This window comes from Ursus americanus, chromosome 30, assembly GCF_024610735.1.
Source record: "Ursus americanus isolate L20-20 chromosome 30, mUrsAme1.1.p, whole genome shotgun sequence".
NCBI classification, from domain to species: Eukaryota; Metazoa; Chordata; class Mammalia; order Carnivora; family Ursidae; genus Ursus; species Ursus americanus.
Genome location: NC_142156.1, coordinates 16,204,487 through 16,232,390, shown reverse-complemented (window position 1 = coordinate 16,232,390; position 27,904 = coordinate 16,204,487). Strand labels below are relative to the sequence as shown.

The 27,904-nt window shown below is 37.6% G+C and overlaps 1 protein-coding gene across 2 annotated transcripts in view; it reads right to left on the bottom strand.

Annotated features, from left to right (window-relative positions):
- Window positions 1–470: 470 nt before the first annotated feature.
- The window catches only part of NAA25 (N-alpha-acetyltransferase 25, NatB auxiliary subunit), a 69,491-nt gene continuing 42,057 nt past the window's right edge, over window positions 471–27,904 (bottom strand). Inside the window, exons 14-24 of one of the 2 annotated variants that reach the window (XM_045776570.2) lie at window positions 26,327–26,507; window positions 25,567–25,666; window positions 20,909–21,060; window positions 20,235–20,360; window positions 17,372–17,615; window positions 16,612–16,735; window positions 15,690–15,755; window positions 14,337–14,434; window positions 12,337–12,447; window positions 8,153–8,299; window positions 471–3,118 (exon numbers count right to left, since the gene is read on the bottom strand). In XM_045776570.2, the coding sequence (XP_045632526.1) occupies window positions 2,996–3,118; window positions 8,153–8,299; window positions 12,337–12,447; window positions 14,337–14,434; window positions 15,690–15,755; window positions 16,612–16,735; window positions 17,372–17,615; window positions 20,235–20,360; window positions 20,909–21,060; window positions 25,567–25,666; window positions 26,327–26,507 (1,472 nt within the window). In that variant the 3' untranslated portion in view covers window positions 471–2,995. Of the gene's footprint in view, window positions 3,119–8,152; window positions 8,300–12,336; window positions 12,448–14,336; window positions 14,435–15,439; window positions 15,756–16,611; window positions 16,736–17,371; window positions 17,616–20,234; window positions 20,361–20,908; window positions 21,061–25,566; window positions 25,667–26,326; window positions 26,508–27,904 lie in introns of those variants that run through there. The other variant, XR_015722328.1, reaches the window with a different exon arrangement.

Here is a 27,904-nt window from a genome sequence, read left to right as displayed (position 1 = left end):
GCCAAGGAATATAACAGTACAAAATTGAGATGAATTATGTCATTTAAAAGGTTGTGGCTTCTAGGAATCCAAAGAGAAATGACCCAGGCAGAAATGCCAACTTAAAATGGAAGTGTTTATGTAAATTAACCTATCTAGTTTAATTGGCTATGTATGCTTCACTTAGTTCTGAAGAAGGGAGAATATATACTTCCCATATTAATAAATGACATCAAATAAGTAGGAAGAGTTTCAATAACAAGGCCATAGATACATTGAAACCCCTTTTTATATTAAAAGTTTAAATGAAAGACAAGTCCAGGTTGAACATAGTGATTGCAAAATATAATGCAATTTTGAACAATTTAAATTATGAAAATATACAAAATTGATGGGCAACACAGCTAGGCATTTGTACATTTTCCATTATGTGAAGAACACTAAAAATTTCTCTATGCTTTATCCACATCAGATAAATGATTTAAACCAAATGTTTGCTTTGGAGAGTCTTAACTTAGGATCTCAGTAGTATAAAAAGCAGTAATTTTTCAGTCTGTAAACAGTAGTCGTGTTTTTTCTTTCTTTTTTTTTTTTTAAATATCAATTTACCACACAAACACAACAACAACAAAAAAAAACCCACACAAACCAAAAACAGCAGCAGCAGCAATGGGTTATTTGGGAATTCTCTTCAAATACCAATGACATACAATTGCTGAAGGGTGCTTTTTACTCATGTAAGAATATATATATATATATATTTTTTAAACTGTACACAATTTATAGTGCATAACAGTTTCCAAAAGAACAGATCAATAAAAGATATTGGCCATTTCTGCATAATTTCATTCTTTTTACAATTATCCCAAAATGTAAGAGGCTGGATCTAATTGAAATGCTACATTTAGTAGGAAAGTCAGCAAGTAACAAAGGAAGCATAACCTCGACGTAACATTATTTGTCACTAAAACCAGGAGAGGTCCCAGGTGCCCCTAGGCAAAAGACTATTAGGTAGACCACTGGAGTCAAGCACTGTCCCTGAGGACCAAAGCCAGCTCACTGAGCACACATATGCTAGATTGACCATGGTCAGCTGAAGACTTGTTTCATACCCCATTTCTATTTCTATGTACAGTATTTTTGGATATTCAGAGAAACATCATTTCAAGAACACATGCCATACACACATACCCCCACCCTCATACACACACCAAGTTCCATCTAAATAGGCAATAGTTTTACAAAATTATGATATGTTGTCATTAAATTAGATTTGGAACCAATTAGAATTTTCAATTCATCTTGTTCAAGGCAGTTCTTCCTTTTGGGATGGGGTATGACGGCTGTGGATACCAACTTACATCAAAAAAGTAACTTTCTTGAAATTACTTGATGGACTACGATTTCCAGCAAGTCTTATTTTGAACAGATAATATAGTAATTTTCTTAAAAATTTCCTTGGAAGTTTAAGCAGTTATTAATCACCCTATCAAACTGTGAAATCTAAGAAAGTCACGATGTGGGGACAAAATGCAATTGTTTTGCATACAGAGATTTTCCAAGCTCTTTTGTTTGCTTTTAAAAGAAAAAAAAAAATATCACATTTCACTGGAGAAGTGAGTAGGAAAGGACCTGTAAGGTCTTTAAGACCAATCAACCCTCGATCAGATGCTTGAATTTCCTCATCAAACTCGTATCTTTGCTCTTACAGAATTACTAACTTTAATGGTATTTGAGTAACAAAGACCAAAAACAGAAGCACAGATTCAAACACAAAAAGTTATCAAAGCGATATAAACTATATAACATTTTCAAGAGCAATGTTTATCTTTTCTGTCAGACCAACCTCTGAAGCCACAGTCTTGGGCAGCTCCAGGTGAACAATGTAAACACCATCCTGGTGTAATTCTCAAGTTTGAAGAAAGGAGACTGAACGTCAAACCCAATAGATAACATTTTTTTGGCCAGCCTAAAACTTAAAACCTAGGTTAAGTCCATAATATACATTCCTTCCTTCCTTCCTTCCTCCCCAAACCCCCCATTTAAAAAACACTAAAGTATTAAATCTTTATTTTCAAGCACACACACACACACACACATATATATATATGCTTGAAAAATATATATGTAAAAGCATATACATATATATATCTCACAAAACCAATGACATTGGTATTAGACTTGCCTGCATAAATTATGTACACCTCTCTTCTTTAAAATAGTGATTCCCATCTTCCCCAAAGATGGATGAAAGACAATAAGCTAGTCCTCAACAGGCTCTTAAGTGGCCTGCACTGCTTTTCCCTCCATATGGTGTAAGTTAACACAAGCCTATCTGTGATTTAACTCACAGGAGCTAGGATGGGGATTTCTTGGCTATTGGACTATTAAGCTAAACACTGAGTGCCCGTGGTCATCCAAGTGGCGCTCTTCAGTGACAGGTGCTTATGCCAAATTCCACCTGAGGCCCTTTGGGTACCTGCTTTGGGTTCTGTGGGAGCCAAGCAGCTGAGGAAGCCTCAAAACTAAACTAATATGGAAAGAGAGCCTGCTCCCAGTCATGGTCCCCCTCTACTTCTGCTTTCTGCTTCCTAGGGCTCAAGGACCAGACCAAACACCCACTGCGATAATGGTAGGACCATTCAGCTGCTCTGAGGTCAATGCTTTATGCTTAATCTCTATTGCTGCTTTTATAGGACCCCCCCGCTACGCACCAGATGTTTCTGGTGATGGGAGGAAAGAAGAAAAGTGGGGTTCTCTTGTGGCTGCCATACGCATATGAACATGTATAAAAAGTGGTCAAACCCAGATGAGGGTCCTGCTTCTGGTTTATGTACAATAATTTAATCAGTTGTATACATTTAATACCTAAAAAATTAATTCACAATCAAAGTCCTTCATGCATTTTATGAGGAAGTTCTGGATTAAAATGATGGTCAACCAGATGTAGCTTTTGCCTGGGAAGATGATGTCATTTTCTGCCGTAGAGTCACTGGTGCCTGTGGTTCACGCTTCCTTAAATTTTTAGTTTCTTTGTGGTCTCCAGTCTTTTTTTCAGCAGCTCTCCAATTTCCAGAAGTGAGTGTAGATAACTGCTCTGCACCTTCCCTTGCACAGTCTTTGAAAATTTTCTCTCTTCCTACAAAGGAGGTAAGAATTAGTGGCCTTGCTCTGAAGGCCTTCCCCCAGATCATAGTTCTTCTCATGGAAGTAAAAACTACCATTACCTTTGGTACCACTTCGAGCTCCATCAGAACACAATGGGTCACTTTCAATTTCATATAATACAAAGGCTTACAGCTCATCACAGATGTGTGTTCTTCCATGTGATTTTTCACTGACACCCTATTGCTTTAGCATCATTATTCTTTCAATTCTTTCATCAGTATTCTAAGTTATACAAAAATAAAAAACTGAGATTTCTGATTAATGTTCATCCAGAAAAAAAGGAAATGTTCATCCAGAAAATTACTAAGTAGTCTAGTTATAAAATCACTATTTTGTTATGAGCTGCACAAAATAGAAAAATTAAGATTTCTGATTATTTCATCAGAAAACAAAAGTAGAAATTATTAATTTGGACATTATCAGGGCCACTTCTTAAAGGCATCCAATTTACCTTTGCCAACTTTTCTAGTTACAATATTGATAGGTGTCCTTCCATATTGACAAAGTCCATGGGTTCCAGAGACCAAACAGCTAAAAAAACAACCAAACTTTCCTAGACCTCCTCGAATACGTGCTACACACTTGACCTGAAGTAGAGACTACAAAAAATAAAGGGATGGAATGTTCAAACAGAGAAAAGAGGTTGGCCAAGAACTGGTTAGGGTTAGATGAAGTTGGCAGTATTGCAAAGCCCTGAGGAAACCAGGGAAGCACACGTTATGGCCGAACAACATTACCTTGAGACCTCATCTACCTTGGAAATACACATGTGCATTAGTAGAGAAGGTATGTAAAATACACTTCATTCAGGACTGTAGTAAATGTATATAAACAATCTAAAATATCCAATGGCTATGATGCATTTATATTTTGAATACCATACAGTTGTTTAAAAGAATAAGACTGATGTATATGCATTAGCCTGAACAAATCTCTTGAATATAAGGTTAAGTGAAGAAAAAAAAAAAAGCCAAGTTTCAGTGTAAAATAGTGTATCATTGACTTTCAAAAACCTAACAGCTATCAGAGTACAGCAAAAGGTTACATTAAAAGGTCCTGGCACACAACCACTTTCAGTGGATACCCCTATGGAAAAGGAAAAAGGACTAGGACTGGAGGTGGTAATCCAGACACCTTATGCATAGTGTTTCAAGTTCAGAAAGAAAGGAAGAAAAGAAAAAAGAACTAAACCTAGTGGAAATTGAATTGAAGAAGAAAAAAATTTTTTCACCCAAGACAAATAGCACTGTATGAATCCTACATTTGGTGGCTGGTGCTGCTCAGTTATTATAGGTATTACGACTTCAATAAAAATAGGCAATAAAATACCCCATCCTCCAATACACCCTCCATTATTGTTTTGTGTAATCCTCACTATAATCCTGTAAGAGGTATTATGATTTCCATTTTACAGAAAAAAGAAACTAAGGCCCAGAAAGGTTAAGTGACTTCCCAAGGTCAAAAGATGAGGACAGGGGCACCTGGGTGGCTCAGTCAGTTGAGCATCCAACTCTTTGTTTCAGCTCAAGTCATGATCTCAGGACTGTGAGATCGAGCCCCGTGTTGGCCTCTATGCTCAGCAGGAAGTCTGCTTCTCCTCCTCCCTCTCTGCCACCTCCCCCTGCTCATGCTCTGTCTCTAATAAATAAATAAATAAAATCTTAAAAAAAAATGACAGTGTCAAATCTTGAAAAATCTAAAGTAGTGTAAAGTTAAAGATAACCTTCAGAATGAATACTCAAAATGAGAAATCTTATTCCTCACATCAGAAAGCACAGATCCTTTGACAATAACCACACAATCAGCAACAGCGGGCTACTGTGCCTGTCATCTCCGTACTGGACAGTCCTTCCCACGTATCATGTGCTCTAGCTCTGCTAAATGACTCACAGTGCCCCCACACAATTCACCTTTCTGCCTCCATGCTTTTGTCTGCCTCTTTCTGCTTTGGATTCCTTTTACCCATTCCGGTCTACTTACTGAAAACTTACTAATCCTTAAATGCCCCCTCTCCGGTAAGACTCTGACTCGCTCAGTTTTTATGCCTCTATCGTATCTCCAAATTAATTTGTATGCATCTCTCTACAGCTGGGTCTTTTTTTCAAATTAACATATAGTGTATTATTAGTTTCAGAGGTAGAGTTCAGTGATTCATCAGTCTCATATAATACCCAGTGATCATTACATCACGTACCTTCTTTAATGTCCATCACCCAACTTACCCCACCTTCTCACCCCCTACCCCAGCAACCCTCAGTTTGTTTCCTATCATTAAGAGTCTGTTATGGTTTGTCTCCCTCTCTGATTTCGTCTTATTTTTCCCTCCCTTCCCCCTATGATCCTCTGTTTTGTTTCTTAAATTCCACATAGTGAGATCATATGGTAACTGCCTTTCTCTGATTGACTTATTTCACTTAGCATAATACCTCTAGTTCCATCCACATCGTTGCAAATGGTAAGATTTCATTTTTTTGATGGCTGAGTAGTATTCCACTGTGTAGCTATATCACATCTTTCTTATCCATTCACCTGTTGATGGGCATCTGGGCTCTTTCCATACTTTGGCTATTGTGGACACTGCTATTATAAACAATGGGGTGCAGGTGCCCCTTCAGATCACTGTGCTTGTATCCTTTGGATAAATACCTAGTCGTGCAACTGCTGGGTGGTAGGGTAGCTCTTATTTTCAACTTTCTGAGGAACCTCCATACTATTTCCAACCAGGTCTTTTGATCACTGTGTTTTATGAGCATTTACCCAAAAGAGCATGCTCAATAAATTTATATTTACTTATTAACAACCTCAAAGATACTCAGCAAAGCCCAATGAAGCATGTGACATGAAGCAATGTGACATTCATTCAAGTTTGTGATCTTAAAGATTTTTTAAAGATTTTATTTATTTGTCAGAAGGAGAGAAATCACAAGTAGGGGGAGCAGCAGGCAGAGGGAGAGGGAGAAGCAGGCTCCCTGCTGAGCAGAGAGCCCAACATGGGGCTCAATCCCAGGACCCTGGGATCATGCATGACCTAAGCCAAAGGCAGATGCTTAACTGACAGCCACCTAGGTGTCCCTAAGATTTTTTTTTTAATAGATACTATAATTTTGAGTTTTTATTGTTCTACAGCATTCAGGAAAGGGTTGAGAGTTTGGAGTAGAGAACAAGTTTGGGTTTGTACTAAAAAATCAAATAGTTCAAAATCTACCACTAATTACCATATTTCTCTACATGTAAAAGTGTTCCAAATGGACCATCAAGTATCTCTTCTTTCAGAGTAGTGTGCAAGTGCGAGGCAAGAATCCTAGCTAGGATGTACCTATTTATCAAGGATTCAATTACTAGGCTTTTACTGGCCACCCAAGTGTCCAGAAGTCATAAAGGCTAGTGGCAGATAACAATGTGTTATATGAATACAGAAGAGGAAGAGGTGGGGATGGTTCTGGATGATGAGACTGGGGGTTATCTGGGGCTGAGAAATGAGAGGTGCTATTTAACTCTCTTAAACATACATTTTGTGTGTAAGGAAATAGTGAAACACTATAGAGCAATTACAAAGAATAAGGTACAGTACCCATATGTAGTAAGTAATCCACACACTTAGTACAAAAAAAAAACCCCCAAAAAACCAATGTATAATACGCTATCGTTTGTGTTTAAAAGTAAAAGGTTGTGGGGAAGGAAACAGGTATCACATGCTTGTAGCTGGGTTATCAAACTCAGGAAGATTGCACAAGAAACTGCCAACAACAATGGTTCCTTCTTGGAAACGGAACTAGGGAATGGGTTAGAATGGGGAGAAGACATTTCACTATATAGTCTTTATTTATGCCACATTTTTTTACTATGTGCTTATTTTATTTTTTAAAAGTGTAAAGCTTGAAAAAAGGAAGACTAAATAAATAAAACAAAAATACTAAAGAATTAATCCATCAATTAGTCGTACTCACCACTGAAGTCTATATTCATTCTAATGTACATAGGAAAGCAGCTGAATATACAGCTTAACTGTCTAAAACCAAACTTCTGGTTTCACCTCTGAACACCTCTGCCTTCTTTAACCAGTCTTTGGAAATGTTATTGAAGGCTCTGAGCCCCTTCCCACAGTAAGCCTCTTGTAAGAGCTGAAGCTTTACAAAAGAGGGTCTTACAATCTTTTTAAACTGGTGTGCCAAGCGAGATTCCTTTCATCCTCCCCCCTGGAAAGGTCTGGGGCTAGAAATGATGGCTGCTCTCATTAGGGGATGAGCTCCCTCACTAGCGGAGGCTCAGGTCAGACGAACTACTCAAGGGAGCACTCCCTCATGACGGGAGTTTCATCACTAGAGCAATTAGGCTGGTGAATGTTAACTCACGTGATACCATTAAACCCTCAATCATTTCAGACTGGAAGTTACTTAATTTTTTTAAAGAATACATACCTTAAAGGCAAGACTTCACAAGGCTTTTGCTAACAAAATTTTAAGAAACTAGCCTAAGTAATTACCAGGAGAAGTGTGATGAGTGGTACCTTTGATTCCATGCTTGGCTCCATTCCCCCTTTTCACTGGCTTACTCTCCAGCCTAATTATTACTGACATAATTATTTATGATGTTCGGCATCTCTTTTCCAGGTGATAACTGCTGGGATGGCAAAGAAACCAGCCAACGCAGCAGCAGGTAACTTCTCCCTCAAGGAGACTGTCCCTGGATCTCAATGGCTGGTTTCCTCTGGTACTCACAACAGGGACAGTTCTGATTGTACTCCTCATTAATTAATCATCAGTTTTCACAGTAAAGGGACAACCCCGAAAATGTACAGAAAGGAGGTATGGGGTGGGGAGAAGTGAAGGGAGAGGGGAACCCACCACCACTGATGACACAACAAAAAACTGCTGCCAGGCACCTTCCAATCACAAGTCCTACATGGAGCAAATGATGAGTTGAAACTAACCTGTCCTTGTGATTCAAGAGAAGAACACTTGAGTATCTACAAATAACTTATTGCTGATCACCTACAGTCTCTTACCAGTGAGAGAGAAGTATCTTCTAAAATAAGTTCTTCAAGTTTAAGTGCAATTAGATGTGTTTCAAGCCCTTTAATATGATCCACAACGTTGGAAATTAAAGTCTGAAGCCCAGTAACATAGTCTTGGAAACTGGTGAAGACAGGTGGCTGGAAAAAAGATTTTTAAAAAGATGGAAGATTATCAAACATATTTCCTTTGCTTACATCTCATAAGCTATATTAACCTCATGCTACAGTATTACTTAATGCTATTAATAGTAACCAGGATGGATCCAGTTTTGGATATTAAGACAGTCTCTCAAATTTAATTGCCACCAAATAATGCCTAACTCAGCAACAATGACAAGCATTTTTTTTTTTTAATGGTGTTTATTCACTCTGGGGAACTGCAGATGGAAAAACCAATAGAAAATATCTTAGTTGGTCATTACTCAACTTCAGGCTGAGAATCTTCTGGAACACTAAAGATGATAAGAACCAAAATATCATTTCTTCTCTATATGTCTTTGAGATTTTCTCTAATGTTAATAACAGAAATAGAGTTTTCTAAGTTCCAACAGAAAAAATAATGGGTAACAACAGTCATGAAAATTCTGAAAAACAGCAGTTAAGGGGAACTTGCCCTCATATATATTAGAGTATATTATAAAGTTACATGAAATCCAGACAGTACGGGTATATAAGTGAACTGATAAAAAGTGAAAGGAAACAAGTCCCAAGATAAACCAAAGAATATAAAGGAACTTAAATGGTGCCATCTCAAAACACTGGTTTCCAGTGGATGAAGGGTACTGAGATAACTAGCTAGACATCTGAAAATATAAAATAGGGGCACCTGGCTGGCTAAGTCAGTAGAGCATGCAACTCTTGATCTTGGGGCTTGTGGTCGTGAGTTCAAGCCTCACCTTGGGTGTACAGATGACTTAAAAATAAATTTTTTCAAACATTTATTTATTTGAGAGAGAGAGAAAGAGAGCAAGCACATAAGTGGAGATAAAAAGAGGGAGAAAAATCTCAAGCAGACTCCCCACTGTGCATGGAGCCCAATAACTCATGGAGATCATGACTTGAGCTGAAACCAAGAGTCAAAAGCTTAACTGACTGAGCCACCCAGGTGCCCCCAAAATAAAATCTTTTTTAAAAATAAAATAAAAAGTACCAAAATAAATTCCAAATTCAGTAAATACCTAAGTTTAAAAAATCCACCAAAGCACCAGAAGAAAATTTAGGTAATGGCTTGTGTAATAAATTGAAAAGGCCTTTCTAAACATTACATCAAGCTAAGAACCATTTAAAAAAATTTTTTTAGTTACTATGTTGACCAAAAAAATTACTCAAGTTAAAAGATAAATGAAAAACTGAAAAAAAAAACTGCATCATATGGGATACAGAATTAATAACATTATTAAGAGCCCAACAGCTTAAAATATATCATTAGAAAAAATATTACTACAACAGGAAACTTGGGTAAAGATATGAACAGAAAATATATCAAAGAATTCTCAGCAACATTTGACACAATTTAAAAATCAGACAAACACAAGAAACCTGGCCAGTCAGTTAAAGCAAGCTCGTGCACTCTCTCTCATTCTCTCTCAAATAAATAAATCTTAAAAGAAAAAAAAAATGAGATACATCTACGTATCTCCAAAAGAGATGTCCAAGGTGCCCTGTTAAATGAAAATGCAAACAGACAATTTGCAGATATAGAGCATAATTCTGGTTGGTTTGCAGTGGTGATCACTCGTTGTTGGGAATATGAGTGATCTTTACTTATTCACACCTTTAGGTTACTATGATGATCAAAAAAATAGGAAAGCTGTTCTGATTTTTAGAAATTAAAAAAGCAATAACTACAAACCACCACCACCACCACCACCCCCAAATCCAAATACCAGTAAGCTATTTGACATGTTCTAGGAACATAGGCTTTCATTAGAAAAGAGTAACAGAGCAACTTTTATCTATACTTTCAAACTTTACACTCATGATCTGTTAAATTATCTTGAATAAAGAGAGAAGGTTCCTTCACTTAGCCCCTCATCCAAATGTAACTACCCTTTGTTTCTGAATGAATGGAAACATCCAGCGAAGCACAGTGCCAAATCTAAAGACTTCCTGAATTGTTACTGAATTATGCAGGAGGCCAATATTACCACTAAAGCCATCAACATTTCAAATGACAGTGGTCACTATATGTTGCTACAGTGAAAAAAAATCTCCCACTTATAATGACAGGATAAATTCAAACATTAATAAAACAGTTATGTCCTGTACAGAATGAATCCTAAATAACTTTCCTTATGAAAAGGATACATATTATGTTAATGTTTTACAAATTCGAAAATTAAATCAATAAAGATGGAAGGAAGGACACTCCAAAATTGAAGACAAAGAGAAATAAATGAATCTTACTTATATCATATGAATAATATAATCCCAGTTTTTAATTCCAGTGTTTTTACAGAGTATCTCAACTGTCTATATTACTGGAACATATTCTAAGGACAAAGAACAACTGCAAAAAATTTGAACTTTATATAGTGGTTTATTGAAACTAGTAATGCAAATGATATAATGATGTAATTCCAAAACTGTTTAGTATTTCTTGTAAAACAGGTGAACTAAATATACTGGTGCTGTAAGGAACCAGGGTGCAAACTCGGGCGGGGGGGGGGGGGGGGGGGGCTACAAACTGAAATGAGGGAAGGAAAAGAAGGAAGAACACTGTGATGCTGGACTAAAACTGGAGGTATCAGTAAGAATTAATTATTCTGTGTGTTTGCATGTGTAAAGTAAATTAAGTTTCCTGTCTCCTTCCACTAACATAAAATTGAAACCCCATTAACAATTAATACACTTAACATCTAGATCTTGGTTTTGAAATGCCACTCCCCATAAAGGAACAAGGCAGGGCTCCTTGGAAAAATATCTCAATTCAGTTCAATGGGAACAAAGTGGATGGAGCATTTTTGCTGTTTCAGAAAACAAGGGCTCAAAAGCTGGTGAAGACATGTTCAAGGACAGGAACCAGCCTAAAGTTGCTCCCATTAGTCAAATCTGAGCATGCAAAACAGAATGATGATAATGGATTAGAAGGGAAATTTTAAAAAGAATACACTCAAATAGATAGTATTAAACACTATACACACAAATATATACATGAATGAGGTTGAGACAGCTCTATTTTACAGAAAAATGCCAACTAAAAAATGATAAAGGATGGACAGAATTTTTAAAAATCACCATTGTGGAACCATCAGTGTACTAAATGATTCATGCAAGTTAGACTTAACAGTGGATGCTAAAACCAGCAGGTGAAAGGCTGATAAGGGAATAGGATATTCGCAGTCTCAAAGCATCATCCTACAGATGACTTAATAATTACAGGGGGGAATATATAAACAAAGGGGGGAAAGGCACCTTTACAATGAAGAAATCCACAGACATTTCCTTTTCCAAATAATTAAATCTGAAAGCACCAATAATGGGACAGAACAACCTTAGTGCCTCCTGATTTAATTTGCTAAAACATTTATGTTGAACCTAACCCCAAAGAAACAATTAGCCAAATCCAGATTGTAAGACATTCTACCCAAAACCTAGCTAGACTCTCTGCAACAATAAGGACAAACAAAAGGCTATGGAAGTATTTTAGATTAATGAAGGGTAAAAAGATATGAGAAATAAAAGCTATGTCAGATCCTTAATAGGGTTCCAGTATTTTGAAAAAGGCTATAATAAAGGACACAACTGGGATAACTGGGGATATATGAATATGGACATTATAATATTATTGTATCAATAATAAATGTCTGGACTGTGAAAATTTCTTGAGTATTGTGGTTTTGTAGGAGACTGCCCTGTTCTTCCTGTTAAGTATCACAAAGTCTGCACTTTCCTTTCAAATAGTTCAACAAACAAGGGGGGATAGATGATAGGATGAGAGAGAAAGATAAAGCAGATGGGGTAAAGCGTAAATAAACAAGCAAATCTAGGTAAGGATATTTGGGTGTCATCATGCTAGTCTTTCGGCTTTTCTAAAAGTGTGTATTTTAAAAACAAAAACAATCTGGGGAGAGAAAATGAATATACACAGGACAGTAAGGTCTCTTATAGTAATTCAGGAAAACAGTGAAAAGAAAAAGCAGTATGCAGCCAGGTTGTATTTTCTCTGTTATTACCATAATGATGCTGGTTTCTTTTTTCTTCTTTTTCTTTTTCTGTAAATTTAATTTGTATGGTCGCAGGACACTCTCACAGTAACTGGACACCCAAAGGATAATAGAAATAGTCTAAAAGAGGAAAAATTGCAAATTCATCAATAAGGATTACATTCAAGACATCTATCAGGAACAGTTAAGGGTTATGGATTATACAATCCTTGCTGACAGTTCTTCTCTGCAAATCTCTTCAAATTCTCCTCTATCTCCACTATAGATAGAGAGATTAGATTAATTTCTACAATTACCACATGGATTCAGAAGACCTTCATCTGAATACTGCTCAGAATACTATGATTGCTTCAATCTTTATACTCCCTTCTAGCTCCCCCAGCCCTAAAGCTATCCTCCACTCGGTCCAGTTTCCTTTCACTCCCCTACAGGAAGTAGAAATCCCTTTCACTCAAGTGAAAGGTCCAAATTCTTACATAAGGAATCCAAAGGTTCTTTACAATCTGCCCCTCCCCACCCACCTCCCAGCCCAGTAAGATATTACTTCACCTACAAATCTTAACTTAAATATAAACAGAGAGGAGCATCTGGCTGGCTCAGTCAGTTAAGCATCCAACTCTTGATTTCAGCTCAGGTCATGATCTCAGGGTTGTGAGATTGAGCCCAACGTCAGGCTCCATGCTGGGCATGGAGCCTGCTTAAGATTCTCTCTCCCTTGGAGATAATGCTTAGTGAAATAAGTCAAGCAGAGAAAGACAACTATCATATGATTTCTCTCATCTATGGAACATAAGAACTAGAATGATCAGTAGGGGAAGAAAGGGATAAAGAAAGGGGGGGTAATCAGAAGGGGGAATGAAACATGAGAGACTATGGACTATGAGAAACAAACTGGGGGCTACAGAGGGGAGGGGGTGGGGGAATGGGATAGACTGGTGATGGGTAGTAAGGAGGGCACATATTGCATGGTGCACTGGGTGTTATACACAACTAATGAATCATCGAGCCTTACATCGAAAACCGGGGATGTACTGTATGGTGACTAACATAATATAATAAAAAATCATTATTAATTAAAAAAAAAAAAAAAAGATTCTCTCTCCCTTGGGGTCCCTGGGTGGCTCAGTCAGTTAAGCGTCTGACTTGATTTAGGCTCAGGTCATGATTTCAGGTTCAAGGGATCGAGTGCCACATCAGGCTCTGCGTTCAGCAGTCTGCTTGTCCCTCTCCCTCTCTGCACCTCCTCCTGCACTCTCTCAAATAAATAAATAAAATCTTTAAACAACCAAAAAAATTCTCTCTCTCCCTCTGCCCCATCCCCCATCCTCGCTCTAAAAGAAAAACAAAAAACCCAAAAAACCGAGAAATCTCCTTGGTCAGCACGTTTCCTCCTTTAAGTTAGGTGTTTATGCCTATGGTTCTCTGGTACAGAGTGCATGGACATACCCATGCAAGTATTACTGGTTTGTTCAGAGTCTAGACACACTGTGCCAGTCACCAGAACAGACTAGGAGGAGGAGAAAAGTATATAAACATGTGACAAAAATAAGATTATGAATTATGAGCGTTTGCAATCCTCCTCTTCTCTCTGGTTAAAAGAGGAGAAAGTTTTGCTAAATCGGCGCCCAGATTCTCCTTCACAATGCAGAATCTTAGTAATTAGTGCAGAGCAACAACAAATTTAAAAAGCCGGTGAAATTAACTTAAATACACAACAGTTGAGTCAAAAAGGAAAGTGAACAGAGAAGACAGATTTGGAGTGAATGTGAGGAATTTTTAAAGATCGGTAGAGCAAACTGCAAGTTTTATTCATTATGAACAAAACCTTCTTGGTATGCTTGGAAGGAGTTCATTCAAAAATGACTTAAATTGCTTTTCACTCAACAAAAGGTGGGGGTGGGGGATTAAATTACAGGTATAAGGTGCCTATTACCTGTTCGTTTTTTAAAAATTAATCCTTCACTTAATTAAGGAAAACCGAGTTTTTCAGGAAGAGAACAAAGACATACCTCCACAAAGAAGACTAGGTTCTCTAAAAGAGCAGGGCGTGTTTTCAAGTTACCATCTTTAACTTCTAAGAGGTCACCTTTACATCTACTGAAGACATCTGAAAACAGGAAAGTATTTTATTGTTTTATTCAGCTTTTGTTTCAACGCTATTTTTAGGAATACAATGTACACTCTAATAAAGAATAAGGAAATATAAAAGCTTACTTAATCCAGAAAGCTTTTTCCCCCACAGTGAACCAAACAACAAAGGGAATCTATTTTAAGCTCTTTTTTAAAAAAAGATGTTATTTTTAAGTAATCTCTACCCCCAAGGTGGGGCTCAAAATCACCACCCCAAGATCAAGAGTCACAGGCTCTTATCAACCGAGCCAGCCAGGAGCCCCTATTTTAAGCTCTTTAAAAAGCCATGTAACTATTGCTCCGTTGCCTTCAAAATATAGAAGCTGGCCTTATAAATTATATATTCTGGAGTCTAAACACCAGCTAGCCTTTCCACAAATAGGCCATTGCCACAATAAAATTAAGACTCCAAATGAATGATTTAAAAGAATGTGTGCCATTATGGACTAAAAGACCAAAGCGCATGATAGAAATTCACCTTCATAATAAATACCATGTTTTATTCTCACAATCTTTGTCTTTTAATTACCATTCTTCAGTTGGGCAATAAAAGACCATTTAGGCTCTTGAAAAGAAAGACCCTTATAGATTTGAAATGCATTTATGTACTCTTGTACCAAATAATTCCATTTCCAGGAATTTAATCCCAAGGAAATGTTCAAGTAAGTACCCAAACACTTATGTCGCAAGATGTTCATTTCAGCATTATTATAAGTACAATTATAAATAACTCAAGTACATAATATACTATATGTACTCCATGGGGCATACATAAATAAACTTAGTACACTGATATAATACTGTGGAACAGTATATGTAACTGACATGGTTAAGTGTCCAAGACAACAAAAAATTTAAAAAAGTATGTATTATACCTTTTCATATGTTTAAAAAAATAAAATCACTACTATGTATTTCCCCATACACATATAAGACTCTTTAGGGAGCATCTAGGAGTACAGACTCCAAAAGTGGTACTTACCTGGTAAGCAAAAGCATCTTCTTCCCCCTGGAGAAATGCGGTTGGGAATGGGAGAAAGATCATACCCACTTGTGTACTGTTTTATAGCAGGTTGTCTACTACTCCTTAAACTTAAGAACAAGTCTTTCATAATACCGAAAGTATGATTATTTTCAAGTTGTTGTTTGCAACTCTTGCAAATTTCTACTAAAAAAAGAGTTCCTGTCAGACAATCAGATAAAATATGGGAGTCCACAGTCAGAATGCTTACCTTTTAATTGTTCTAGTAAAGACTTAAGACTATTCTCTACCCGCTCCTGGATCTCCCCTGTATCCTCTAAAATTGAAAAACAAAAAAATGAAAAAACATTCAATTCATTTTTTTTAAGAAGAAAAAGAAGTAAGATCAACACCTGTAAGCAACTCATGGACAAGAACATTTTCTTTACTCTTAAAACTCACAGGCATCAAATTCCATTACTGAGAGACAAAAAGATAAAAGAAAGGAAAAGGAAGAGGCATTAATTACCTTTCTCTCAAAAGTAATACCTAAAATTCTCTAGGAAAACTTAAAATCTATGTGCTCCAAATATTCTCAATGACAGAATCTACAAATCTTATGATTTGGAAGGGGTGGAGGGAGAATATCTATGGAATATGTGTGATTCTCACTGGGTTAGGAAAAAACTCTTCTCCACAAAGTTTAGTAAAGAATTCAATCTGATGGGGCGCCTGGGTGGCACAGCGGTTAAGCGTCTGCCTTCGGCTCAGGGCGCTATCCCAGTGTTCTGAGATCGAGCCCCACATCAGGCTCCTCTGCTGGGAGCCTGCTTCTTCCTCTCCCACTCCCCCTGCTTGTGTTCCCTCTCTCACTGGCTGTCTCTCTCTCTGTCAAATAAATAAAATCTTTAAAAAAAAAAAAAAAAGAATTCAATCTGAAATCCAACAATACTTCAACAAATTATGGAATTTTTTCAACTTTAGGACCTAACAAGTGATTTTAAATAGGCAAGACTTAAATTTCTAAAAATGTTACTTGGTAACCTATGAATGTACCTTCTTTGATATGAAACCAGACACTTCCAGAATAACTTCCACCTCCTCCCAATCTGTCCATATATGTGAATTATTACATTTACCAAGTTTTCAAAGACAAAGACCTAGTAAATACACTCATGCAAATGTACACTTACCTAAACCACTGGTGTCCAGCTCATAAATATCACTAACAAGATAAAAAGAACTGGTCTGACATTGAGAACAGCCAGAACTAAAGAATCCAGCCATCCTGGTAGGTACAGGACCAAGGAAAGGATACTGAAAAAAAAGGGGGGAAAGTAGTGTCCTTTAAATCCATCTAAATTTATATAAAACAAAAACAGGGGACTATAACTACTGAATAAAGTCTATCTCAGTGATTAAGTTGCAAACCACTGATCTAACTAAACTAACAACTGAAACATTATGGTGAAAACAGAAACTCCATATTAATTTGTTGATAGCTATTAAAAATATACCATTATACCATTATTTTGCTTTTCCTCATTATCCAGTCTAGATAGTGAGGAAACCTCTGTAATTCCCAAGTCTATAAAATCAGGTTTTTGGGGCGCCTGGGTGGCACAGCGATTAAGCGTCTGCCTTCGGCTCAGGGCGTGATCCCGGCGTTATGGGATCGAGCCCCACATCAGGCTCCTCCGCTATGAGCCTGCTTCTTCCTCTCCCACTCACCCTGCTTGTGTTCCCTCTCTCGCTGGCTGTCTCTATCTCTGTCGAATACATAAATAAAATCTTTTAAAAAAATAAAAATAAAATAAAATCAGGTTTTTTCCTACAGGTGTCATAAACTGGGACGAAATACTGTTCTTTACTATTCACCCACCCCAAATTCCTATTTTTAAAAAGACAGTCATAGGTTATTGCAGCTTTGATGGTAAATACATTTGATGATACCTGAACTTCCTTCTCAATAAATCGCTTTCCCGTCTCCATGGCCACCTCCAGCTGTTGAAGGAGTAAACGAAGAATATCAATCCGAGAGGACACACCATTCTCAGTGGTTTTTTCAGAGTTCCTTGGCTCCATGGGGTGATTCAGACTTGGAAGTCCACTGATCAGCCTCAATGTTAAGGAACGGATTCTTAACCACATGGTCTCCTCCTCCAAGGAAAGTTTCTTATGTTCTTCAGAAACATCCCTTAAAAAGAAATATCCCCAAACCATCCATTTTATTCAATGTGTTGCCTTTACATCTTTCAAGCTTTACTTCCATGAGTCAAGATGTCATTGAATGGTCCCAGCGCTCATCTCCTAGCTGAATGATCTCAGATAAACCCCAATCACCCAAGTCCCCAACTCAGGATCAATAAAATGGGGAATGATAACCTACCTAACAGGTCATTCTTCCGCTTAAGTGAGACTTCTGATAACAACAAACTATATATTCATGTATTTTGTTGAAAATGTTGTTGAAAATTTTTGTATCATGCATTTTCAACAAAATACATGATATAAAAATTTCAAATGATGGAAAACTGAAAAATAGAAAAAAGTGCCTTGATAACCAAACACCTGCAATATCAACAAGCCTGGTATCAATCCTTTCAGACTCTTATAATACAGATGTACAAAACTGCAAATAACAATATTTATATAACAAGACATATTTTAAACAAATAAAATGGGTTCATAATATTTATACTATTTTATGAACTACATCTTTTTTGACAGTGTGCAGAAAAGGTTAACATAGCAAGCCTGAGGCTATTTTCTTTAGAAGGGTCAGCTTGCAAGGTTGACCTTTACCTGATGTCTAGGAACTGGCACTCCAACCATTCCCTAAATGATAAGAGTGGCTCACTGTGCCTAGGCTGTCTGTATAAACCGTATGGTCTATGGTGAACACCTGCTTTCTTTCTGGGAGTCTGGAATGTTGACACATGATGAACAGAGGGTGCCTACATAACCAGCTGGTAAAAACCTGGGGAACAAAATCTCAAATGGGCTTCTCTGGGCAGAAATGCTGCACACACATCACTGCACTTTTTGCTGCTAAGGAACACGGAATGAGAGAGCACTGGAAGTCTGTGCATGGAGTTTTCCAGAGTCTGTGTCTTTTTCTTGCTGATCCTGTCATTTGTCCTTCTGTTATAATAAACCTTAGCTGTGAAGACAACTATAGGTTAAATCTTATGAGTCCTAGCAAATCACTGAATGTGGTCTTGGCAATCACCAAATCACAGTGCAGTTGACATTTGAACAACATTAATTTGAACTGCATGGGTCCACTTATGTACAGATTTTCTTTTGTAAATATAGTAAGTAAATGTATTTTCTCTTCCTTACAATTTTCTTAATAACATTTTCTTTCTCTAGCTTATTTTATTGTAAGACTACAGGATATAATAATACACATGACATACAAAATATGTGCTGATCAATTGTTCATGTTATAGGCAAGGCTTCCTTCCAGTCAATAGTACGCTATTAGTAGTTAAGTTTCTGGGGAGTTAAAAGTTACACATGGATTTCTGACTGTGCAAGGGGGTCAGCACCCCAACCCTGCATTGTTCAAGGGTCAAGTGTATATTCAGAACTACCTCATATACATATCTCTGCATGCTTGTGCATACTGCCTTTGGTTGTACTTTCCTAGAAGTGATCTGCTGAATTAAGTGGGATTTGGAATTTCCAATCTTAATACAGATCACTAAAATTCCCTATAGGAAGTTTATATAAAATTGTATCTCCATGTCAATGCACAACAACCTTTCCCCCACAACCTTGCTGACCACAAGTATTAATCTTTTTCATCTTTGTCCAATAGTTCAAAAAAATCTTTATCACTGTCAGGTGCATCTCTTTGAATTTCTTAAGTCCAATTTGTTTTTTAGTTATCTTCTTAATTTATTAAGAGTTCTCCCTTTATGTGAAAGATATTAATATATACGATGAAAATCACCAATCTACCTTTAAAACTTGTTAACAAATTTATTTCTTTTTTTTTTTATATATATTTTATTTATTTATTTGACAGAGATAGAGACAGCCAGCGAGAGAGGAAACACAAGCAGGGGGAGTGGGAGAGGAAGAAGCAGGCTCATAGCAGAGGAGCCTGATGCGGGGCTCGATCCCATAACGCCGGGATCACGCCCTGAGCCGAAGGCAGACGCTTAACCGCTGTGCCACCCAGGCGCCCCAACAAATTTATTTCCATATAGAAGGCTAAAGGTCACAGAGACCAATCCTTTATGTTTCCAGGTTTGATGTAATGCTAAGAAAGGTTTTCCCTATCTGTTTAAAAATATCTTTTAGGGGCACCTGGATGACATGGTCAGTTAAGTGTCCAGCTCTTGATTTCAGCTCGGGTCATGATCTCGAAATCGAGCCCCACATCAGGCTCTGCGTTCCAAGCTGGGCGTGGAGCCCGCTTGGGATTCACTCCCTCCCTCTCCCTCTGCTCCCTCCCCACCCCATCCCCAGCCTCCCCACCCCTGCGCTCTTTTTCTCTCAAAAAAAAAAAAAAAAAAAAAATTTTTTTTTTTTAAATTTTAACTTCTAAGGAGTTTTAGCACATGACCTTTAATCCATCTGGAATCTCTTTTTATGTATGCTATGAAGGAAAATCTAATTTTTAGATTAGCCAGCAATCCAACATAGGAGTGAGATTCATTTTCTTCACTTGGCTTACCTATACCTTCTTATCCCTACAACAACCATGTTATTGTATTTGTGTAAAAAAGAGATTTTTTTTTTGTAACTCTTAGATTCATCCTAATTCTTCAAAAATAAATACTTGGGATTTAATTCCAGCTACCTGTCTTTTGGATCCCAGCTGAAGAAAACATTTAAGTCTCTGTTGTCTCGCAAGGCTTCCCATGGAATGTCATCTTCTTCTGGCCGAAGATTCATTGACTTTATACTTTCTGCTAAACTGGTTGATCTGTGATACAGAACATTTATGTATTACTTCAATAGTAAAAGAGCCATGAAAACATATTAGCCACAACTTTGTTCTACTAGAAAGAAAGGAAAAGAAAGAGGAAGAAGGATTTACTATTCAGAAGTAAAGGTTCACAGAAGATGACATTGAACCAAGCCCATATCATGCTGGCCTGCTGCACAGCAAGAGAAAGCGTCTGGAAGCCCAACTAAAATAAAGTGGATCAACATTAATCCCTGAAATCCCATGTTTAACAGGGGAAGGAAAACCCTTTAAACACCACATGGACTGGGGTGATGACAACTGTGGCCTGGCTGGCTTGTGTACGTGACATGAGATGGTGCTGGCAGCGCCCAATCATTCCCCACGACATGCACTGGGTCATTTCCCCTTTCTTCTCTGTTCCTACCAACTTCCTCTCTCTCTCTTTTTTTTTTTCTCCATTTTTCCTTAGCTTAGTCCTGCTATTATCACCCCTGAGCCCATTAATGGCCCTCAGGATCTGATGTGATCCCTTAGTTCCTTTTTAGCTCTTGTGCAATACTTACATATTTGCTTCAAGTAGAAGGTCTAACAACATCCGTTCAGTACGGACTTGTGCAAAATGAAGAGAATTATTCAGCCTGTTCCTAAAAGCGATAAACTCTGGGATCTTCTCAAATGCACCATATTTGTAAGCTTGAATAATATATTCTGAGGTCTGGGAACGAAACACATCACCTCCGTATAAATATTTCACAGATCAGGCAATGAAAGCAAACCTTGCCTGGCAAAACAAAACACTCAAACTAAAATTAAGTAAGATGTGAAATCTAATCTTTAAAGGTCACCAAGTAGAATATCAGCTTTTAAAAACATTATTTTTCTTCTTTCCTATACCAGAGTCGTATGTGTTCTTTACTAATTCTACTACTTCTAATAATACCCAGCTGCTGCTACCACCACAGAGACTTTCTCTTAGCAGTTACATCTTTCAATTCAGTAGGACTGGAGGTTTTGTGATACCACATCAGTCAAAAATTTGGTTAGTGCCATTGTGGAAGGGATGGTACTCCATGTTTTTCTTCATCTAAGATACACTGTGTTTTATACAAAGGTTCCAAAAACACCAGAATAACATAACCACCCACCACCAACCCAAATAAAAATCACCCTCCTTCAGAAAAAAGACAGGCTGCTCCTTGGTTTTGTTTATTTCTGAGTACTACGTACCACAAACATAGGGCATATGTGCACTACATCAGGATAGAAGACAACAAACAAAAGACCCATAAGAATTCATCAGAATCCACTCTTAGGACAGAAAGACTGCAAGAACCAGGTTTCTTGTCCAGCCAAACTACGTAAGACCTATGCTGGAAAATTTCATGAACAAGTAAATGAAGGGATCATTCACCACATGCGCTTTAATTTTAGATTAATACATATGTACAGATGAAATGTTGTGAACAGAGGCAAGAAAAAGAATTCTCAACAGAATTTCTGGCACAATAGAAGAAAATCTCAGGGAAGAACATTTCATGGGTGTGGGCCTATGCCATCAGGATCAGAAGTCAGAAGGGTACCCTTGTGGGCCAAGGAAAATGTTAAGCTCAAAGCGGATGTCTGCCCCAAAGATCCTTTCTAGAAAAGCCAGTCTTTTTACATAGCCTCAGTCAGCTCTGCCCCCATCCATCTCCATTACGACTGAATAATTTGCCCAGTAGGAAAATAGGCCAATAGTCAACAACATACCCTCTGATACACAGCCTCGCAGGGTTCATTTCAGGCCGCGGGATTGCGCCACGGGCGCTAATTCAACTGCATTCGATGCGGCTTTTAAACCCCATGGGACACCTCGGCGAGCTGTTTGCCTGCAGTATCTGGAGAAATTAAAGACGGACGGACACAAGAAAATTAAAAAGATTACTTGTGATCCTGCAGGTTTAAGGAAGGACTATCCGAAAAAGCTCAGTGTACCTTCTAGCCTGATTAAAGGACAGTGATACGCCCCATCAAGAAGAGGCCAGGATACTCTAAACACACATGCCTATCCGATGGCCTCTTGGCTTGGAAAAAGCAAGGTTTACCATCAGCCCTTGCAACAGGAACTTACAGCTTGAAAAAAACAGCTGCTTAGGAACATGATGATCCAGCAATTAATCAGGATAAAAACAGGACTTCAGGGGATTCCAATCAAATTTATCAATTACAGCTCCAAAATACGCTGATTAAAGAAAAGAACCCAGCTTTACAAAGTACAGAGGCAGTTTTAATTTCTGAGTGGTCCACGGAATACCACTTTTGAAAAAAAGGCAATGACTTTTAAAAACGAAAAATAAGGGGCAACAGAAAGGGAATGTAGTCCTTTAACAAACTGAGAAGGTAACTGCCGCTCTCTGGCTTCTGTTTTTAAGATAGTCCTCCTTTAATGCTGCAGCAAAGTATCACTGCAGAGCAAGAAAAGGGCCTGGGCATCCTGCAATAAGACCGAGCATGAGAGAGGTCTACGATTTGAAGAGACAACCCCTACTGGAACTGCAGGCAAAACTGGAAGCCACAGGCACTTTAAAAACTTTTGAATATTAGAGAATGTTGTCCGTACCTATTTCTACTCATTTATGCACCATGAGGCTAGTTACATCCCATATGGATTCCTGAAATGAACCCTGGTCACTGTCAAATTAAGCAAAATAAATGGACATCAAACCCTGAATGATCATCTTCATGAATACCTAAAACAGACTTTTAAAGGGAAATTATTTTTAAAGTAACACATACTAGTAACTTTTGGAAATAAGAAAATCTGGCTCTAAGTCTCATATCGTAAAAACCTATTCCAAAGTAAGATGACAGCAACAATGATGACTTTTCCAGAAAGAAAATCCCTGTATAGACCCTCCAAATATAGCTTTCAATCCTATAGTACAAAGCCTTACAAAGCAGAACACTGGATTTTCCAGTAAAGGAGTAAAAGTGTTCTTTCAAAGAGCAAGCTGGGAATTGAAATACATCAGTCACTCAAGAAAAAACCATCTGGGGATCTCAAAAACTACTAAGAATAAAAGATGCAGGACACAGAGCTTTAGCTTTCCAGAGATATATCTAACAGTGTCAGAAGGTTTAACACATACAAGGCAACACTAAAATCGTGCTCTTTTTTATACTCCACTTCCTACAGGAAACAGTCCACACCACAGTCTCCAGTTCCCTATTTTGGGACTCAGGCTAGGCATGAAGGTTTAAGGTGCATTTTCCTTGCTGTATTGGTTTTTGCTTTTGCCTCTAGGATCCCCAAAGATTATCTACTTTAGTAAAGTTAAATAAGCTCTTTCTTCTTAGTCGTAATAAAAATAAACTTCAAGCAGTGTCCTATTCCCAGATCAACGAAATGATCAGGTTCAGCATCACATATGCAGATGAATAGTCACTCCTGCCACACATAACCATCAGCAAAACCTCGAAGATAAAAACAGCCACTGAGAACAACATGCCCTCGCTCAAATCATTCCTGAGGATCTCCTTTCTCTGTAACAATAACTTGAGTTGTTTTGTTTTGGGGCGGATGTGTTTTGTTTTCAAATCAACTCTTTAGAAACAATAATTGTGGGGGAAAAAATTAAAGCTTAATTTTCAATAGTATACGAAATGTGCTTTATTGACCAAATCAGAACAATATGATAGCTTCCAGAATGCTGGATGATTAAAAACTGGAATAAAACCAGCCACCAGGCGTGGATTAATACCTTATTTACCCCACTTCCCCCTCAGAGCTATTTGAGAAACAAAACTTAGAAAAGGAGTCATCAGTAAATCAAATATTTCTTTAACCTCTTTCTTAGAAATACAGAAATGACAGCCAGAATAATGAGATTTGAAAAACACTTTTTTTTCTCGACTTAGTGAAACTTCTTAAGAACAGAGAAGGGAAAGCACAGATACCTGACCACACAATACAAACACACAGATTTATAGCTCAACTGCCTATTTGTGCTAGGATATTTTAGAAACCCAAGGTCCTAGAGATGCCCTCAGATTTCTAAGCCAGGCCAGCACCTTCCAGGCAGCATGTTCAAATGTGGATGCCTACTTCCCTCTCTCCCTGATCAGGAACTATGGCACAAAATAACGTATGAACAGAGATCCCAATCACTGGGGGAAGGGCGCCATGAGGGGAGGGGAATAGGGCTTAAAAGCCAACTGATGCACAACTTACCATCCTTGCTACACCAGCCCTCCAGGCCTTGCCCTAAGGCTTGTCAAGACAGAATTACTGCAAGTTGACAACAACAAAACTATATTCCATTGTTCAGAAATATTTCTGCTCTGACTTCTATTTAATACAAGGCTAAAGAATTTGATGGAAGATAGATTAGCCACAGCTGTTACAGTTACAAAAGAACCACCCCAAAAACCAGCTTTCTTGCCAAGTTCTTTAGTTGCTGTTAGACCATGAAAACAGAATACTATGGGCAGATATGTGGCATGGCTGAATTCTGGGCAATGGGTTTTAGAAGCACATGGGAACAAAGCCGGCAATGACCATCCTAGAGACTTGCCTTCTTTTCACCTATGTTCTAGGTGGTTTTGCACAGCTGGTTAACTGACTAGAGACTATACAAAACTTCTGCTTAACTGACAAGTGGAGACCAAACCTACTTGCATTGAAAAATATGGTGCAATTCCCATCCTTTCATTATGGCACATAGTTCTACCTTATTAATTGCTACTTTAAAAAACACACTATTGACACAACAGAGTCTTGAAATGTCCTTCAACTGGTCAATTAAATACAAGTGCACTGGCTGTTGGCAAAGAGCACGGTAGTATAAACTTTAGAAATAAACAAAGGTAACAGAGAGCAGCAGCTGTTGCAGAATCTTCTATGGCATCCCAGGCTATAAACTTATGGGTTTCCTCTTATACTCTTAGAAAAAGTCTCTTAGAAATTAAAAGATAGATCTAAGAGGAATACCACTTCCTACTCTGTTAACACCGTTTTAACTGTACCTCTGCATGGATTCTATTAAACACACCCATTCTAGCAACCACAAGTAACTCTTTTCCTCTACCTAACAGCCGTGGCCAGTAAGCTACGGCCTAAGGGCACTTGCAAGTCCGCATGGTGCACCTCAACATGCGCACTTGCCACAGGAGGGAAGATGTTCTCTGAATCGTGTGCATTCAGCAGGCAAGAACATATTTTTTAAAAATATGTTTCACTTACATCTTTCTGGTTGGAGTGGAAAAACCTGAGTGCGAAGTTACAGGATTGGGATGCAGCAGCATACTGACCTAGGGATTCGGCGTATCGGGTCAAAAGATAGCTAGGTCAGAAGGAAAGAAAAAAAAAATGTTATACTTACCACCTCCATCATCAACTACACTTCGAATTATTATAGGCACATAGGAAAGTTAAAAAATCTTGCCACATAAATTATCTCATTCACAGAATCAAATTTTTTTTTTAAAGAGCAAGTTAATTCAGTTTTATGGGAGACCTAAAGCTCTATGCCATGCCTTCTTATGCTCAGGTGATTAATGGAACAGAAGGGGATAAAGAAAATACCCTTGATTCATCATAAAGAATAGTCAAAACACAAATTCAGAGGATCTCTAAGGTCAAAAATTAAGTACATGTGTCAATCTCAATTGCAAAGCAGAAATAAGGACTTCAAGACAATGTGTGCTAAGAAAAAGTGTTCAGAAAGAAAAAAAAGAAAAAGTGTTCATATATAGCTGTTTGCTATCTCTGGGGAAAACTTTCTTACCTTTTCAAAATTGTGCAAATTTAAAAATTACCATTAAATGCTGGAAGATATAAAAATCTTTCCACTTTACAGTGGGTCATCATAGGGGATTACTTAACCTAAAAAGCTTAATAACAGAAACAACTCTACTGCTAAATTTGAAAATTTGAGCTTCATGCACAAGGACCCCACCCTGGGGTAGCCAGCTGCTCAGTATTCAGAGTATATACTACCAACCCAATGGTGTCATGTTGGATATGCTTAGCATCAAGGCTGGAGTACAGATCCACCACTGGTTCAAACGCCCCCAGCACACAGTAGATTCGAACAAGCAGCAATTTGAATTGAGCATTGGAAGGGCTGTGGGTTAATCCCTCTTCCAGCAAAGTCAGGGCCTGCCACACAGCAGTCTCGTCACCTAGAACCAAAATGTAACAGTATTATCCATAGTACTTAGCAGCAAATGGAGGTTTCTCACAAACAAAAGACAAAAACGTACTGATATTATCACCTCCCCTAACTATCTGAAGAATGAGTTTAGGTGTCAAAAAACAAATTTTAGATACACGCCTGTAAGCAAAATAGGGAATTTCCCAGAACAGACAGTTTCTCAATAGTTACCTCAGTTCTTAAACATGCATCTGCAAAAGTGATGCAAACTTTAAGTTGCAAGGCCTTATGAAGGAAGTTATGGGATCTCAGAGAATCCTAGATTCGGAGAAGAGATGGACTTTGAAGGAGAATTTGAGTCCACCAACCTTCCCAGTACAGGATTTTCTCTACCAGACCCCAGAAAGATGCTCTCTCTAGACAACATTTTTCTTCCATGGGTAACTCTACTATTCAGATATTTGAAATGATATTTGAAAAAAGCTGTTTATTAATAATCAAATTAATATGACACACTTATTTCTGGCCTACCAAAACTCAAAAGGTTACATGCATCAATAGTCTTCAAGATTAAGTAACTTCTCTTTTATGAACCTAAGAAAATAATATGAAATGGAGATAAAGATTTATACACAAAAATATTCACTGTAATAATAATGGGGGAATGATTAAGTAAATTATAGTAAAACCCACAGCATGCAGCCATTTGACATTAATGAGTTTTTAGTAACAAGGGAAAATACTTATACACTAACAGTTCAGTAAAACACACAGAATTCAAATTAGTGTGAACAGGTGATCTTCAGTCTATAAGACATGCACAGAAAAAAAGAGAAGGAAATATGCCAAAATGTTAGAATGCCTTTTGGAAGCTGGAAAAGTAAGATTAAAATAAACTGTTTTCCAAAACTTTGTTATTTTTACAGTCAGAAAAAACTTAAACAAAAAAAAAAAAAGAAAAAACTTAAACCAAAACTTAAAAAACTTAAAGTAAAAGCTCCATGCATTGAGCTTTTCAAATTATAAGCTCCAGGCTTTTTTCTAAAAGAAATGATATAATCAAAAATTGGGGCTTTAGATAAATATCCATAATTCTACCCAAACTATGCATACCTATAATCTACACAAACTACCATGATTTTAATGTATTGCCTTTGAATTGGAATTACTTTTACACAGTAGTAATCATGACATACATCTAATTTTGCTTTTAAGTGTTTTCCATGTTGCTACCTAGTCTTCACAATCATAATTTTACTGAATTCAACACTTACTGACTTAAACTCTGGAGCAACACTAGATGTAAGACCAGAGGATAAGGGTCACAGGTGGTTCCTGGCCTGAAGCGGCTCAGAGGTGGGTGGAGAAAACAGCTGGACAATTATAGGGAATAAATAAAGAAGTCCTAGTTACTCAGGGTGCCTG